Source organism: Spermophilus citellus, assembly GCF_964194105.1.
Source record: "Spermophilus citellus genome assembly, chromosome: 3".
Taxonomy (NCBI): Eukaryota; Metazoa; Chordata; class Mammalia; order Rodentia; family Sciuridae; genus Spermophilus; species Spermophilus citellus.
Window position 1 is genome coordinate 142295827 of NC_138184.1, and position 17802 is coordinate 142313628.

Below are 17802 nucleotides of genomic sequence, written 5' to 3' on the forward strand. Positions count from 1 at the left end.
ACTATGAGCCCCTTCATTATTGAATTGTGACAGTCATCTCGCCTATCAAGTGGTTTCCTAAAGGGCTCAGAAGTAGTGCACTCAAGTTCCCACACACTCTTGTAAGAGGACAAGACATTATGTTTTGTTATGTTTGATGACTTGGCTGCCGTCATTCATTTGAGTCCTTCTCACTCCCTACTGAGAACATTGGAAATACTCCTCCTGCTCTCCATCACTGGGTCTTGAAGTAAGGAAGTTTGAGATCCCTTGGCGACTTGCCTTTTCTGTCTGAATGGTAAAGAACTCTTCTTTCGTAAAGTTTAGTAACTTCATGAGGGTGTTTTGGTGTCAAGTGTTCTCTGTTGGATTTCCTAGAACACTGTTCATTTGTTTCAAAGATTTCATTTCAGGAAATTTTTTTCTGTATTGTCTTTCAATACTTTCTTATGTCAGAGTATCTCTGTCTTCCTATTCTCTCAAGAATTACTTGAATCTTTTTAAAAAATCCTTCATTCACTGCAGTCACCCAAAGCCTTTAAAAAAAAAGTTACCAATCCAGATTTCAAACATGTTTCTTGTGAGTTGTTCTAATTCACTTATTTCTTCTATCATATTAATTTGGTCAAATTGTTTCCTTCTCTCCGCCATCTGCCTTTTTATCTTTCTCCTGTTCCATGAGCTTACATCTGAGCATTGTGTTTTATGAATTCATGTTTGTTTTTCAGCACTGGGGATTTAATCCAGGGTAATTTAGCAATGTACTACATCCTCGGTGCTTTTAATTTTTTAAGACAGGGTCTCACTAAGTTGTGAGGCTGGCCTCAAACTTGGCGATCCTCCTGTCTCAACCTACTGAATTGCTGGGATAAGTGTGTATCACTATGTCCAGCAAGTTCATATCTTTAAGTTCTCTGAGTGTACATTACACCTGTAGGAACTTTCTCTCTCTAGGATTGTCTTTTTTTTTTTTTTTTTGCCAAAATGGTTCCTTCTGTTCCCCACTCTGCCCTCTCATCTGGCTGTAGCTCATACATGGTTGCCAGGTCATTTTATTTGTTTGCTCACATAAGATATGCAGCTCTCAGACCATTTATTTGCTTTCATACAGTGTCAGTGTGCTTGCCCTGACATATCTTCTCTCTCAATTGCCACCTATTTCTCTTCCCTGTGAGCTTGTGTTCTGTATGGTTTCTCCCATCAATGTCATTACAAATATTTAACACCAGCATGACATAGACATTGACTGAGCAGAACAGAGGCCTGGGGCAGGGGTCTGGGGTTCCTTGCCAGGTTCAATGTTACTTGGGTAGCTGCTGGGGTGGTCTGGAGTGGGAAACTTTTTATGATAGGGGATGGGGTGACCAGAACAGTTAAGAGACATTTGTATAGTTCATTAACCTCCTGGTATGAAAGTGTTTTGATATTCTAATAACCAGCATAGCCACATGAGTGTATACCAGCCAAACATGAGCCACCTTGATTGTGTCCACACGGGAGAGTGGGGAAGCATAAATATTATATATAGGTGTGTTAGCTTTCTGTCACTATAACAAAACACCCATCAACTTATAAAAAGTTTATTTTGGATTTTTTCAGCCCATGATTGGCTGGCTAATTGGTTTGAGCCTTTGGTGAGACAACATATCATGGCAAGAACATGGGTAGAACAGAACTGCTTACGTCACAAACCAGGGGACAGAGAAGAAGCAGAGACTGAGGTCCCACAATCCGCTTAAAAAGCCCACCCACAATGACCCAGAAACCTTCCCCTGGGCTCCACCTCTTAAAGATTCTACCACCTCCTGACAGCTTTTAACCTGTGGGAGATAGTCAAGACTACAGCAAAAGACTTTTGCCATAATGACCAGACTTTACCATGTTCTCATACTGTCAATAAATCTTGCATCAGAGTGAATTCTGAATGGCGAGGAAACATACTGACTATATAACATGGCTAGTCCCTTGGGTGAGTTACTTCCTGCTCCTTATTTTTGGTAAATTCTTCCCACCTACCTCCATGTCATCCTTACCCCACCTCAAACCTGGTCTACAATAAGTCCCCTCAAGAGGAAGAAAGAGATAAGGATTCCCGTCCTTCCCCAACTCATCAATCTACTTCTAGAACCTGAGATTTTAATGACAATTCTGGATTTTACAAATTCCCCATTGGGGGATGGGATAAAGAGCCTTTTTCCTCACTAGAAGATCTGGTCTTTCTCTTTGGCTATCATCTGTTGAAGTTTAGGGCACAAGGTTGATTTTTTCCATTTCTTGATTGCTGGTAAATTTAGTTAAATTGGCTTTTAAATTTTTATTTATTTTGGTTGTTTTGTTAGGCTCCAGGGGGTTCTGTGATCTTATTTACCTGAAAAGATCCCAGTATACAATTTTAAAGAACTAAACCAGCTCTGGGGGTCTCACCTGGGCTGCACTTTAGAATCAATGGGGAAATTTTAACAATATCAGGGACAGGCCACATTCCTGACACTGAGTCAAGTTACCTGTAGAGTCCCAGATATTACTAAATTTTAATTTGCTTGTTTTAAAAGCCTTTCTAGTAATTCTAAATTTTTACATCTGAGAACTATGAAGTGGACCTTGTCTTCTGATTGTTCATAACTTGATACCTATAAGCATCATTTATACCCTTTATATGTGCATCAACAAAGCAAAATATTTTTAAAAACATAAATTATTAATATCTGAGTGCTCAGTCACTGAAAGCATTTCTTGATCAAGTAAGTAGGAGAGAACAGAAGAGCTGTGCATGGTTTTATTTTAGGTATATTTTTATGTAGTTGGATAACAACTATCATATCTGAAAGGAGCAGGGAGCACCATCTTCTAAAACAGCCTTGGAATCCAACCATGGACAGGGAAGCACTGTCAGATGCTGGGTTCACTGACTTGAAAGGGAAGTTCACAATTCAATGGAAGAGGCAGCTATGCCGATAACTAGAACATAATACAAAAGAGTTAGTCCAGTCACCTGGAAGTCTTCCTTCCTGTCCCCAAGTTCTAGTTTACAGGTATCATTCAGAAATGCAGGGGGTGTTTAGAGGTGAAGCTGATGGCTGAGATATTCTGTGTCTAGGATGTTTTTGAGGTGATTCGAGGAATGGGAAAGAGGAAAGCTTATGGGGCCTTCCAAATTTGTAAAAGGGCTCAAATCATACATGGAGTCAAAAGGAGGCATCCTCAGGGCTGGGCTGGAAAAGCAGAGAATTCAGAGATCAAGGCTGTCGCCACAGCACAGAGAATGCAGAGGCTGAGGCAGGCTCTAAAGACAAAGTGGGTACAGAGAGAAGAAAGAAGAAAGGAATGTGGAGCATCTGAATTTTTGCCTCAGAGTCTAGAATAATGGTGATGCCACTAACCTGGAATCTGGCGTTTCATGTGAAGAAGGACATCTAAGGAAAGACAATCAGGTGGCCTGCACCTCAAGGGTAATTTCAGGAGAGTCTGCAGGGAGCCTGATATCTGAAGACATATGCCCACAGGGTCAGCAAGTTTGCAAAGAGCCAGGTCTAAATCAGGAACCAGGTGGAGGTCACCCCATATTCCCCAGTGATCTCTGGAGAAGAGGTTTGGTCAATGAATCACAATGACCAGGAAAGAGAGAGTAGGTTGAGGGTTCACCATATAAGATGATCTCATAAAGGATTTGAGGCATTTAAAATACCTAAACATCATTTCAACAAATTAGAATCTCAAGCCAAAACAAGGTACTAAAACTGGCCATGCACAAGCACCAGCAAAGACATGACAACCCTGTTCTTAAAGATTCACATGGCAAACCACCTGAAATGTGATCTGTGTCAGTGCTGATGTCAAATCATAAATATTCAGCAATTCTCCAGTAACCTGAACCATGCTGTTCCAGAGGCACGAACTCCATTGGTGCCTCTGGAGAGAATGACATCGACAGTTGTGGGATGTGTGCCCATAAATCGGGTCAAGGGCAGCTCTCTTGATCTACTTATGTGAATGTAAGAATAAATTAAAACATCAGCTCTAGGATGGTTCCATTTGTCTTATTCTTTTAGTGTCTCTCCATCGTTGTCATAGAGCACAAATTGTCCAAAGTTCTTGCAGAATGATGACAGGAAATGTACCAACTTTGGCAGATTCTAGAATAAAAAAAAGTGGCAAATGCAGCCCTACTCTTCTTAGTTGGTCCCTCATTACCCCTCCCACTGGAAGGCAGGACAGGAACTCAAATGTGTTCTCTTTCTGAAATCAGTTCTGTCCATCCTTTTGAAATCTATATTTTTGCATGGTTCCCAAGATGGGCACCTACCTGAACACTACTGCACCCAAGTATGCAGAAGCAGGAGGTAGATGGCCACTCCTCACACAACTTGTGCTGACAGTACTGATGTTAATATTAAAAAAAAAAAAAGCCATTGAAAAAGATTGTGGGATTCAGTATATGTTGTCCAGTAATTTAGAATAAGCAAAAATCAATGCAGACTGACTTCAGGTCCAACACTTCCATTTTAGAGTGAGGAGGAAGGTGGTGGTGATGCCTCAATTCCTCATTTTGATTTTTCCATATCCCTGTGGAACAATAATGAGTTTGTCATAGTCATTGTTTCACATGATAGAACACCACTAGAATCTGAATAAATAAAAAGGTCAGGGAAACATATTGTAAGGTACACATTTTTCAGTAAAAGGAGTTTTGGGGTAGGGGACATGGCTTCCTGAGAGCTGGAAACTAGGAAGGGAAATGGCTCCAAAGAACTGTGCTGGAGTCCCAGTGACTATAGGTTCCTCCTCCTGGCTTACTGCTTGCTGCAGCATCCGGTATCTACTTTCTCTTTTCTTGGGCACATGGCCCAACATGGCCACCCCAGCCCCAAACTTCATATGCCCCCTTTTCTTAAGTACTTGCCACCTGGCTCTTTAGTTTCCCTCTCTTTAAACCCTCCTACCCCCAATTCTAATTGGCTCAGCTTTTTAAAAAGAGGTGTCTAAAGAGGACCCAATGGTGGGAAGAATCTACTCAGAGAACAAGTACTACTACTTTGATATTCAAATGATTTAGACAAAAAAAAAGTGACTGCTATTGAGTGTAAACTAAGCACACAGCCACACAGACAGTATGCTTAGCAAATTCATCTATTATTTGTTTTGCATTTGTGGTTTCTCTGAAAACATAATTAAATCAGGCCAAAGGACAGAGCTACCCTGACAGGACCTAGTCTTTCTAGAATGCTTAGTATACCCAAGGTAATGTCATTAAAGTGGTTGTTTGATGCTTTGAAATTATCTTTTGTTGAAGTTTTAAACAGTTTTATTAAGAATTTGGAGTTGGGCAGCCTGCATTTGTCACCTGGTTCCAGGATTCACTGGCTATGGGCCTTAGGCAAGGGGTTTCCCAATTTGTACCTATTTTCTCACTTGTAATTTGAGGACAACAGACTTGTCCTACAGAGTTCTGAGGAGCAACTGTGCTAATATTTGTCAAGGGCTTAGAACGATGCCCCCAAGGCATGTGTGTTCCATATCTGATACTTCTTATTGGTAGATTCGAGTAAGCAAAAACCCACACAAAAATATTCGAGAAGCACTTAATAAAATACTTTAAAAATAAGTTTATTGTAACTAATGAATATAAAATCTGACACATTTTCAAACATTTTTCAAAAAAGTAAAGCCCTCCCCTTTTCCCCCTCCCCATGAGATATAGAATACTTGGACAGAGAGGCAATACAAACCTCAACATGAAATTCTCATTCATAGTTGGCCCTAAAAAGGCTCCAACACATTATGTTCTAAGTCAAGATCCATTAAATTCAAAAGCCAACAAATCATTCGACACTTTTGTAGTTTATCTTGCTCTCTACTGGCAATATGATGCTCATTTAAAATGCCGAAGGACAAGTATAGTAACATAAGACTGCATGTGACAGATATTCAAAGTGCACAGATCTATGAAACCACAAACATTCACACAAATACTAGATGTAAAATTAAATACTGACTTAAAAATCAATCCAAGGAAATCTATGTACATTTTAGCCTTTGGCATCTGGTCTAACATGTTTTTTCTTTATATAGACATCATTTTGTTCAATCTATTAACCAGCATAAATTTATTTGAACACATTTCTCATCTAACACAGATTGTCCACAGCCAATTTCACATGAGGTAGTTGGGCTGTTTAATGACATTCTAGTGAAGCTCTCATGACACATGGTAATTATACATTAAACATGCCATGAAACTGGCTCATCAGCCTTGTAGATAGATCACCCTTCTTATCATAACTGACTCCATATAAACCTGTGAATAGACACAAATACACAGGAGTCTGTGTGGATGAGATTAGCTGTGCAAGGGGCAGCGACCACCCCGGGGTGGTCTGTTTGTAAGGTAAAGGGAGAAAATACTGACCACACTTTAAAATATACAAAACACTTAGAACAAGCAGGATATTGTTCTTATGTTCCCACACAGCTTAGATGAAAACATTTTTCAGTCTGAAAGAGAAGTGATTCATAATGGTATGCAAAGAAATTTGAAAACTTTTGCATTGCAGAGTAGTGGTATGTTTTTTCCTTTTAATTAAAGGCTATGTAAAAACAGTGGAAGAAAGAGATCAATGCATGCGTCAACTGTACCAGAGAGGCACCATCAATGACTGTTTCATCATGCTCTGGAATGCCTGAATGCAGCAATGCAACAAGAAATCATGCAAATGGTCACTGTCCACAGGACTACTGGCTGACACAGAATGGGAACTGGGGACATTTACAGGGAAGGTCTAGTGAACAGTATGTTTACAGAATTGCTGATAGGACCCATAATGACCTTGTACTAGATAAACAGTCTTAAAAATACCATTAGACAGCAAGTGAATATATTGTCACCACTATGAAACCCCTGAGTAAACAACTGCAGATTACAAAGGGTCATATAGAAGTAGAATGTATTTCTAAATAAAACATTCTATATGCAGTTCACAGGGACAAAGGTTTTGCTATACACACTGAATAGTGTGCAGACTATAGAATATCACAAAGCATCTAAAGCCAGGCCCTCTAAGACCAAACACATTAGCTCACCTAACAACAATGGCTTAAAATTTACTTTACTTAAAAATTCTACGTCTAAAAACTTTCAAATTTAAAAAAAAGTTGGTAATTAAAAGAAATGAAATGTGAGGGTAGGGGAGCTAAACAGTTGTAAAACCTATGACTAAAATCAGAAGCAACTGATTTTAATCAATAATTCAGAAATGCACCATTATGTAACCAAGTTCCAGTCTGACACGGTAGTTTAATAGGGAAAAAATTAAAGAAAAAAATTCCTTCAGAAAATTTCCAAAATGCCTCACATCATCTTGTTTGGGACCCTCTGACTCTATTGCTTTATCTGACATTTCTTCATATGTAACTTTCATAATCAAATTCTTTCCTTTATTTAAATTTTTTTAAAGTACTGGGGATTGAACCAAAGGCCTCACCCATGCTAGGCAAGTGCTCTACCACTAAGCTGAATACCCAGCCCTTTATATTTTGAGACAGGGTCTTGCTCAGTTGCCCATGCTGGCCTTGAACTCATCATTCTCCTGCCTCAGCCTCCTGAGCAGCTAGGATTACAAGCGTACATGTGCCTGGCTTATAAAAACTTCTTACTTTGGCTATTTTCCTCAGAGTTAATGAAGTGTACTTTATTTACTGGTCCCAACTACATATTTTCTCAATTAAAAACACTATTCTGAAAATATGAAGCATTAACTTTCTGGTAATGTTTTTGGAATAATCAAAAGATGCAAACTTCCCCAGTGGCAGCACCTGATACCAGCATGCCTTTCAGTGTTACACATTATGGCATTAGCTGTAAACAGGGGTTCTGCCCAAATCTCTTATGGTCTGGCTAGGTTAGTACCAAATGCCTCCCTAGGCTAGAAACTGCTACTGGCCCAACAACTAGAAGTGGGAATAGATTTGGTGTGTTAATGGGAGCACTGATGAGGATTTTTAGTTGCAAAGAAGAAAGAAAAGTCACAAGGCTGAACTGTGAAGTTCAGATGTCTCCATCATAGAATAATGACATTAGTAGGGGAAGCTTTCATTTTCAGAATGACACACAAATAATAATGAGAAGGTATGTCAAGCCACTACTTAATGAACGTGTGAATTCCCTGGGGCCTAGGGGCTGAGCATTCTTAGAACCTCCTTGTGAAACTTCCTTCAAAGCTGGAGCAAGAACTCACACACACACACAAAAAAATCATTTCCTTCTTATAGTTAAAAGTCGGTTTCAACCCTGAAAGATATCCCTCCAATTTACCATTTTCACCAGTATTAGCTGTAATGAATCAGATTTACTTTCAAAGGATAAGAGTTGCCATCATTGAAAGGTCTTTGTTCAACACAATAAACACACACTGATATGTGGCGAGGGCAAAGGCTGGTTTCCACAAGTGACGCTAGATGAAATTGAGTGTGTGAATTGCTCATAAGGGGTCAGCAGTGCTGCTTATTTGCTTCTGCTAATATCTAGTAAGACATACCTCCTTTTTCTTCAGGTTCTCTCCAAAGGTTATGCTAGAATAGGAATCCTAAAAGTGTTTTGAGCAATGAAAAAATGACTTCTCTGTCACCAAACATACTAGATTTTGCATCTCTCACTATCAAGGTGAAAGAAAGCTTAGATGTTCCAGAACTTTTGTTGTACCATGGGAGAAAGCTGTAGTATCTTTTTTCATTGTCTCCTTCTTATAAAATAACTGCAAATAAGCATAAATTATATCTTTAACTAAAATGAAGAAACAAATATCACAGATTCAGGAGGAAACTCCAATTTTGCTAGGGTTCAGGTCAAGCTGCATTTGTTGTTTGGTATAAGATTTACCAAAAATTAAAATACTGTTTTATTTAAGAATCCTCAGTTTTGCACATCTTAGGCAAACTTAATGTTTCAGTGAGGAACAGGGTGAAAAAAAGAGTGTTTGGAAGCTGAAAGGAATGCAAGCTATTCTATCTGATCTGGGTTCCCAATGATCCTAGATAATACTAAACTCCTCTTCCTCCAAAAATTGAGTCATAAACACCTATATAGTACCTATAAAAATATGAAATAGCAGCTTTCCTTTTGTGTGCATTCAGAGCCATGACAGCAACCTGAGATTATTTTCAAAGTGCCCACCTCTTCTCCAAGAGACCATAAGAGTTCACCTGAGGTGATGAGGAGCACCAGCAGTTGCTTAGTACAGTCATACTTCTTAACATGAATAATTTCCTGGTAGCCATCTCCTATTAATGGCACAGTGCCTAAAGTATCTTTCCTCAGAGTATAAGCAAAGTCTGACTGCTTTTTCTTTTTCCCTTTTGGGAGGTGACTTCAAGCACAAGTAGTGTAAATTGTCTCCTAAGCCCACCCTCTCATTTATACCAGCCAGAGAATGAGAGTCATATAAAGTACTCACAGAAGTGAAGGAAAATAACATACAACTTAGCAGCTACTAAGAGCAAATGCTAAAATATAATACAATCAATATAATTTTATCACCCTTTTTCTCCCTGGCCTTAAAAACATATGAAGCTGTTTTTCTAAATTTAAGTACTTTGCAGAAGTTCTTATATAGATGAAATACCTGCTCATTTTTTTTAAAAAAATATGATCTAATTTTTCTTGGTGGGGTCTTGCTATGTTGCTCAGGCTGGCCTTCAACTCTTGGACTCAAGTGATCCTCCTAAAACAGCCTTACACCAAACCCTACTTGCTTCATTAATTTCAGCTAACTAAATGAACAAACAAACAAAATCAGTACCCTCCCTATTGAAGTTTTCTAAGGAGATGATTTCCCTGCACTAGGGGTCTCTATCAAGAATAGCATCATCCATAGCTGCTCCATTCATGTACATCCCTCAAAGGAACTCACTTCTACCATGGGAACTACCTTATGCTGGAACTTCCCCTTCTGTTGCCAGAAGGAAGTAGCCTCTGATGGGGAAGGCACTCATGGCTTCTCTCCTTTGCACACTCCAAGCACACTAGCCTACCACTGGGAGATGAGGACCCCAGTTTGGGGAATCATACTTTGTAGAAGAATGCCTGCCCAAGGTTGTTTTATGAAATTCTCAAGTTCCATCTATTAATTCTGACATCATCCAAAGCTTTTGAGATTGATAAGCAGCTGCACTTAGCTCTGTACTCTTGGTTATTAAGCTGAGCTTGGTGAGGGAGAAGATTCTAGAGCCATAGCCCCTGAATGTTAAACCAAGTTGGATGCTGAGGCTGGCTCAATTAAGACTGCTGCTGAGTAAATCTGCTCTCCATTTAATTATTTTACTTAAATTATGGGTCTTTTTCAAAGAACATATTTAGTTCTTGAAAAACACTGGGAATTATGAAAATTTGAATTTAATTGAATGGTTCTTCAACTTTGTGTGCATAAGAATCACTTGGGAAGTTAGTCCAAATGCAGATTCCTCAGACCCAACCCCAGATTTGGGTTCTTCAGGTATTTTGGGAATATGCTCTTTGAATAAGCACTCCATTTGACTTTGATACAGAGGTGGTCCACTTTGAAATCACCTGGCTCCTCTACTTAAGAGGGTACCTTAAGCAGACCCCTTTACCTCTAAATTTTACTATACACAGGAAATAGGCTGGCTAAGAGGAGGCACTAGGTAGGTGTCATTTCAAATGACCTGGCCCACCACTACTACTGTCCTCCAGAGTGGGGTTAGGGCACACCACTCATCTCATGAAGCCATAGTCTTCTACCTATCAATGGGGATGGCAGTCCATGTTGTCATCCAACAATCTCATGGTCTCAGCAATGACAAAACCTCTTCTCACAGAGAAGAGATTTCTTTGAAGAACATCCACAAATAGCAAATTCTACATTGTAATTGCTTCAACTAAGGGGCTTACCCTCCAAGTGCTCATTCTAAGAAATTTAAACATTAACTGACTTATCCTTGATACAGAATTTGCTCATTTATAGCTTAGGTTTGAATATCCCTTTAAAACTAAAATCTAAAACAAAATAATACAAAACAATGCCAACAAACTCATTTGTGAAGTCTGCTCTTATTACTTGCCATTCAAGTCTGTAACAGCTATGATTTGGTTTCCAGTAGGTCCGTTGAACTGAAATATATAGCACCTTGATTTTTAAACACATAAAACACTTATTTTAAAAAATTATGTATAAAAGCACTGGGTTTTGCCTCCTCCTGTCCATCCCCCGCCAGGAAAGGGTTTGGAGAGGATTGAAGCTGTTGCTGGAAATTAAGTAGGGCAACACAACTCTTTAGCAAACTTTATTCCCTGAAGTTAGGAGGTGATGTCCTGCAGCCGTCACACCACTTCATCAGACTCCAGCCCATGTACCTCATATAAAGTGTCCAGTATAGCCAACTGCTTTTCCATGGCAGGGAGGTAAAGGCTGAGGTCCCTCTGCATTCCAATACTGAAAGCTTCTTTCTGGTGGTCACCTTCCTTTATGGTTAAAGCAGCTACAAAATCTTCATAGGATGGAGCTGCCCTCAGAGCTAACTGAAAAAGAATCACCTGTGAGAATCTGCATTGGAACTGTCTCTCATACACTTACACACTCACATGCATGCATACACACATGTACAAAGAGCTGAGGACAGCACGGGTAAAGAAATATGAACATCCTTTAAATTCATGAGTTCTCTAAAATTATGTTGCAAATACCAGTTCAAATAACTTTAAGGCTAGAAGAGGCAAATATGTACTCGGGCAATCCTCATGATGAATAATATCACCAAGTCAGGGAATGTGAAGAGACAGAAGTTTGAGAAAAGTTCCCTTCTTGCCCACAGTGTGATCCAGACCATTCCCCCTGAATTCTCAAAACTGACCTTTATATATGTTGCTGTATGTGTCTGTTCCCATGTCTAGTTTTCCAGGGTACCTCACTCTCCTGTTTGTATCTCACATCCATATACATTTCTTTGAACATTTCCTATTTCCTCCCACATGGAAAATTTTCTTTGCCACTCTGAATATTTTCTAAAAAGGAGGGAGTCTAAGTTTGTTTATGTACTGATGCTTTAACATATTTTATTCCAGTTAATCTCTGTAAGAACTCTGCATGGTTTATGTTCCCATTCTACAGATGAACATCAAATGGCTAATGAGTGCCTGGGCCAAGATCTGAATTTAGGACCATTTCTGTTCTTTGCAACCACACACCACCACTCCATGCCACTTCCTAATGAAATATTTCCCAGGCTCTTTATTCTCCTCTCCCTCTCTTTGCAGTTCATTTCCTAAGCTTGCTAAAATTTGCTTTCTGCTATCCATTAGGTTGGCTCTCCGGAGATGAATAGAGATTCGTGATTATTGTACTATAGTTACTCTCCTGATCTTCCTTATACTTTGGAAGACTTAGAGATTGGATCCTCCTCATGTCTGCAGGAAGAGAGTGACTGGCACAATAATGCAGTGGTTAAGCACAAGCCTGGGTGAGGCTGACCTGAACTTCAATGTAAAAGCTTTCACATATTTGCTTGAGGAATTAAGAAAAATGCTCAACTCCTAGAACCTCACTTTTCTCATTTGTAGAAGGTTAATATCACTTTCTTTATATTAAGGATCAATGGGATAGATAGAAAGTGTGTGGCTGATGGCCTAGCACATAATAAATATTTGGATAATAGTATGAATACAGGAGAAAGAACAGAAAATAAAGAGAAGACTGTTCTCTAAAAACACAATCTGAGGGCTGGGGATGTGGCTCAAGTGGTAGCGCGCTCGCCTGGCATGCGTGCGGCCCGGGTTTGATCTTCAGCACCACATACAAAGATGTTGTATCCACCGATAACTAAAAAATAAATATTAAAAAATTCTCTCTCTCACTCTTTTAAAAAAAAAAAAACACACACAATCTGAGAAAATATCCCAGAACTGAAGGACAGGAGTCTTCTGATTTAAAAATCCTAAGTTCGGAGCATGATGAATGATGAAGAAAAAAAGCATATCATGAGAATTTAAGGTGTGAGGACAAAGAAAAGATTCTGAAACCACTCTGAGGGAACAAAGAATTGTTTATATATAATGGAACAGGAATGACATCAAATTTTCTAATAGTGACACTGGAAGCTGGAGGGCAGTAGAGTAATGCCTTCCAAGTTCTTAGGGAGAATGATTATTAATCTAGACTTCTATACCCAGACAAACCAGCACTCTAAAAAGGAAAGGCAGAATTAATGCTGGAGTTCACTTTTCTTGTCTGGCTGAAGAGGAAACAAAAAAGATCAAATGATAGCTGGTTAGTGAACAAGTTGGAGGCAGAGCCTGGGTTGGCATTAGTTTAGGAGACTAATTGTTTGAAAATAAAAGTTCACTATTAGGCTGGTTAATGAGTCAAATTCCTTGAATGGAAAAGACATTTCCTTGAGCAACTGAGATCAGTTAGGATGAATTTAGCAATATTAATTAGCATGTTATAAAGTTCAATAAACCTTCAAAATAGGGATGACATAGGAATAATGGTAGACTGAAAGGGCAATCAAACTATGGATTTAATTTCTCTATTGATAAGGCTGTTTCCAAATGCTCAATATAATCTATTTTCTTACAAACCTGTAACTTTAAAACCTTTCTGTAACTGTATGCATATTATCTCACCTCTGTGTCTCTGGATTCTCAGTCTATAGCACATAGTCTATGTCTTTTAAGTACTTAAAACAACATTAAGTGTATGGGAAATGCTCAAAATCCTAAGTTGTGGTTGCAGATCTTGATATTAGACACAGAAGCTCTTTGAGGGACTTACTTTAAGGAAACAAGGGTTTTAGCCAAAATTATATGTGAACAAATGCTTTGCATCTAAGAAGAAACTCAGAAGTAGCTTAAGTTTCTAACACAGAGCATTGGGCAAATAAACTATTATACTTCATATACTTACACGGCCATTAAAAATAGTGCCTTTCTCAGACTTTTATGGCATTTAAAAATAGTCATATGACAATCTACTAAGTGGAGATAAAGGCACATAAATTATCATACATATGCTACATACATGTAGATATAAGTGTTTATATCTACATGTATGTAGCATATGTATAATAATTTATACATATATAAATAGAATATATTATCTAAGTACATAATATAAACAGAATTATAAATAAAATATATTATCTAAATAAGTACATAATATAAATAGAATTATAAATAAAATATATTATCTAAATAAGTACATAAATGAAATAGATCAATATTTAAAAGAATATATAAATAAAAGTTAAGAAGGTAAAAACCTAAAAATCTTAAAAATGGAATATAGGACATTTAAAATTTTCCCTTTCTATTTTTCCATGACTTCTAAAATTTTTTGAGTATAAATTTGAAAAAGTATAAGTTAAAAAGAACTTTTAAGGACTCATGCCAATGATACATTTTCAACTATAGATGCCTTCTTATTGGCAGCATCTCTTGAATCATCAATATTTCAGGATTAAATTTTGCCTTTTATACTGAAACAAAACAAAACAAACAAAAAAACATACCAAAGACCCAACATTTGTTTCTTGTAAACATTTAATCATCTCACTAAGGGAACTCAGGAGTCAGGACCGTAGAGTCTCTCAATTATATGGTCTTCCCTGGAGAGGGCTGTGATGGGGATGAGCACTAGCCGTGGAGATAGCAGACCTAGGTTTAGACATAGGCTCTCCCACAGTCCACTTTGGTATTAGAATTAATTGTTCTGAATTTATAAAACAGTAGGAGTTAATCCTCAGGATTAATAAAGATAATGAACATGAAAGCCAAAGTACCTGGCACATTGCTTGTAGACAATAAGCATCCAATAGCTACAGAGTAGCTATTATTATGATTATCAAACATGCACTGAAGGTAAGTGTGGGCAGTTTGAAGGTGCAACTAGTCTGGTATTTATTTCAGTGAGGGACAGGAAATGGAGCTAGCATCTCCATGCTTTCAAAAAATATCTCATTTCCATTAATACTTAATTTCTTGCACTGTTCATTCTTTCTACTTTCTTTGCCAAAGAAAGAGGGGGTGGGGCTGGGGTTGTAGCTCAGTGGTGGAGTGCTTGCTTAGCAAGTGTTAGGCACTGGGTTCAATCCTCAGCATCACAAAGGTATTGTGTCTATCTACAACTAAGAAAATGAATTTTTTTAAAAAGTGGGAGGAATAAATCATGACCTAAACAGTTCTTATCTTGGGCAAATGATCTTCTAAATTAGTAAAATACATCATCTATAAGGATGTTTCACCCACCCAACTTTCCATAGAATATCACATTCTACTAAGTTTTCTAGTATATGACCACATGACTCTGCCTTTTCATGGCTACATTTGACTAAGACTGACCCTTCTCCCAGATAAGAAGAATAAGCATTATCATTGACATGAAGGGGCTATCTACTCCTGCTAAGAGGTTTATCCAGGGTACTGTGGTTCTTAGGTTTGTGTTCTTTCTAGTTAAAAATGCTGAGAAGGAAGAAGGTGGACAACAGAAGCCAGAAACATGAATAATAACATCTTCACAATAAATACCGTGTAAAAAGATATGTCTAGGGCTGGGGTTGTGGCTCAGTGGTTGAACACTTGCCTACCCTGTGTGAGGCCCTGGGTTCGATCCTCAGCACCACATTAAAATAAGTAAATAAAGGTATCGTGTTCAACTACAACTAAAAAAATAAATTTAAAAAAAAGATATGTCTAGTCCTACCTGTTGGCACACTAAAGTTAAAATTCAAAGATAAAATTTAACTTGGGGAGAGAAGAGGGGGTAAGTCAACCAATATCTGAGAATTAACAGTATTGAATACACTGAGCAGCAGAGGGAGCTATTAGCTTGAATGCATCATTGCAGGTCAACAGTAAGAATATTGGATTGCTGTATCCTATCTACCTCTCTCTGCATGAATACTAAAGCTTTTTACTAGATTACCAGAAAGGCAACCACTTTGAACGCAAATCTCCACAAGGTCATTGGAATTGTATAGGGTAAAACATACTTTCTTTTTTATTCCAATTTTTAAGTATCTTTGGTATTCTAGACACTTTTTATTGTTGATGTTTCTGTAAACCAAAGGCTTATAAACTTAAATAAGCAAAATTTCTTATTATTCTCAAAAATAAAGCAAACAGAAATACCACACACAAAAAACACATATTTTACTCCTGACCATATGAACATTAGCAGGTAAATAGATCACTTACCGCAAAAACTCCTCGGACTACCCAGCCGTGGTGTTGCCGTAATGTTTTACCATATGCATTATCTTGAAGAGAAAAACAACTCAGTAAGGAATGTCTGCATTGGAATTTGATGTGATATTTGTATAATGTGCTTTTTAATGCATGATATATCATAGTACTATTGGTATTAAGAACTGAAAAAAAATCTGATCATTTTTGTATCCTAAAAGTTTTATACATAGGGAAAAACCCACATGGATTTGTTTAATTTTTTTCCCACATTATTTTATTGGTGTATTATAGCTGTACATAATGGTAGAATTTGTTGTTACATATTCATACATGCATACAATATAATAATATAATTTGGCCAATCCTCCCCTCCTCCCTCCTTCTGGTCCCTTTCCTCTATTCTACTGATCTCCCTTTAATTATCATGAGATTCACCCAACCTCCCACATTTCTTTTCCTTTTTCCTCTCTAAATTCACATGTTTTTTTTTTTTTTTTAAAGAAAGATAGGTACTTCCATTCTTATCGTGGATCAATATACCTTAATTTTTAGTTTATTATAGTGGGAAAAGTTTAATACCTACAAAGAAATAAGGAAGAAAGAAAGGATATTGAAACTAAGTACAGTTCAATCCCTTAGCTGTCCTTTGTAAACATTTGCTTCCCCTTTTACAGAATGATCTCTAAGGTTCTTTTTAATTCTAATATTCTATTTTGGAATTTCAAATGTTTGCTTCTAAAACCCTGGATATACAGTACTAAAGGTAGAAACCTTTAAAAATGTTATGGAAAAGCTAGGTGTGGTAGTGTGCACCTGTAGTTCAAGCTACTCAAGGAAGTTCACTTGAGCCACCCTGGGCAGCACAATGAGATCCTGTCTCACCACCACCACCATTACCACCACCACCACCAACAACAACAACAAAAATCAAGCAAACAAGAATGGTATAGGAAGAATGGCTTGAAGTTATTTAGTTACAAAAGTAACTGGTGAGATCTATTAATAAGTCATTAATATTTCATACTTTAAAGAAAACAACCTATTATTTTTGTCCAAAATGAGACTTAAAAACTGGTAATATAATTTTAGTTAAAAAAAAAAAAAAGAGAGAGAGAGAGAGAGAATCCCAGGAACAAGATGGCTGCATTCTATACAAAGGCTGTTTTCCTGAAGATTTAATAATTTGATGTGTGCAAAATTCAAAACTTATTTCCCCACAGGAATGAATTCATTCTCAGGAGCTATCTATTTTTATTTTAATGCTCCATCTTACTTCTGATTATTTTCTTCAACAGTTTATAGAATGTTCATTTCTAAATTATTAGTACAGTGTATCATGGGGGCTGTTTGACCTTGTTCTTTATGTTTTACTCTACCACATCTAAATTCTCTTTTCTAAACTTATTTATTTTCATGTGTTAGTTTTAGCATTATCACAAGTACCACCATGATTTAATAAGTGCACAGGTGAGATTATAATAGGCTATAAAATATTTTCAATTATAACAAGAATAGATGTCAAAATCATACAAAAACAAATACTACAAGTACAAGTTTCTAAGCAATGAAAAGCAATGTGGTTCACAGGACACTGTTAAAGTAAGTCAGATATTTGTGTTTTACTGGCTAAAATG

At 37.6% G+C, this 17802-nt stretch overlaps 1 protein-coding gene across 9 annotated transcripts in view; it reads right to left on the reverse strand.

Moving 5' to 3' along the window:
• Window positions 1-2758: 2758 nt before the first annotated feature.
• PLEKHA8 (pleckstrin homology domain containing A8) overlaps window positions 2759-17802 on the reverse strand; it is a 57336-nt gene continuing 42292 nt past the window's right edge. Inside the window, exons 13-17 of one of the 9 annotated variants that reach the window (XR_014020978.1) lie at window positions 16178-16239; window positions 11342-11506; window positions 4461-4542; window positions 4283-4357; window positions 2759-3556 (exon numbers count right to left, since the gene is read on the reverse strand). Coding sequence is in view for 2 of the 9 variants with exons in the window: in XM_081285431.1 (XP_081141557.1) it covers window positions 11309-11506; window positions 16178-16239 (260 nt within the window). In the remaining 7 variants the exon portion in view is untranslated. Of the gene's footprint in view, window positions 4543-5674; window positions 11507-16177; window positions 16240-17802 lie in introns of those variants that run through there. The other 8 variants (XR_014020979.1, XR_014020980.1, XR_014020981.1 and 5 more) reach the window with 8 other exon arrangements.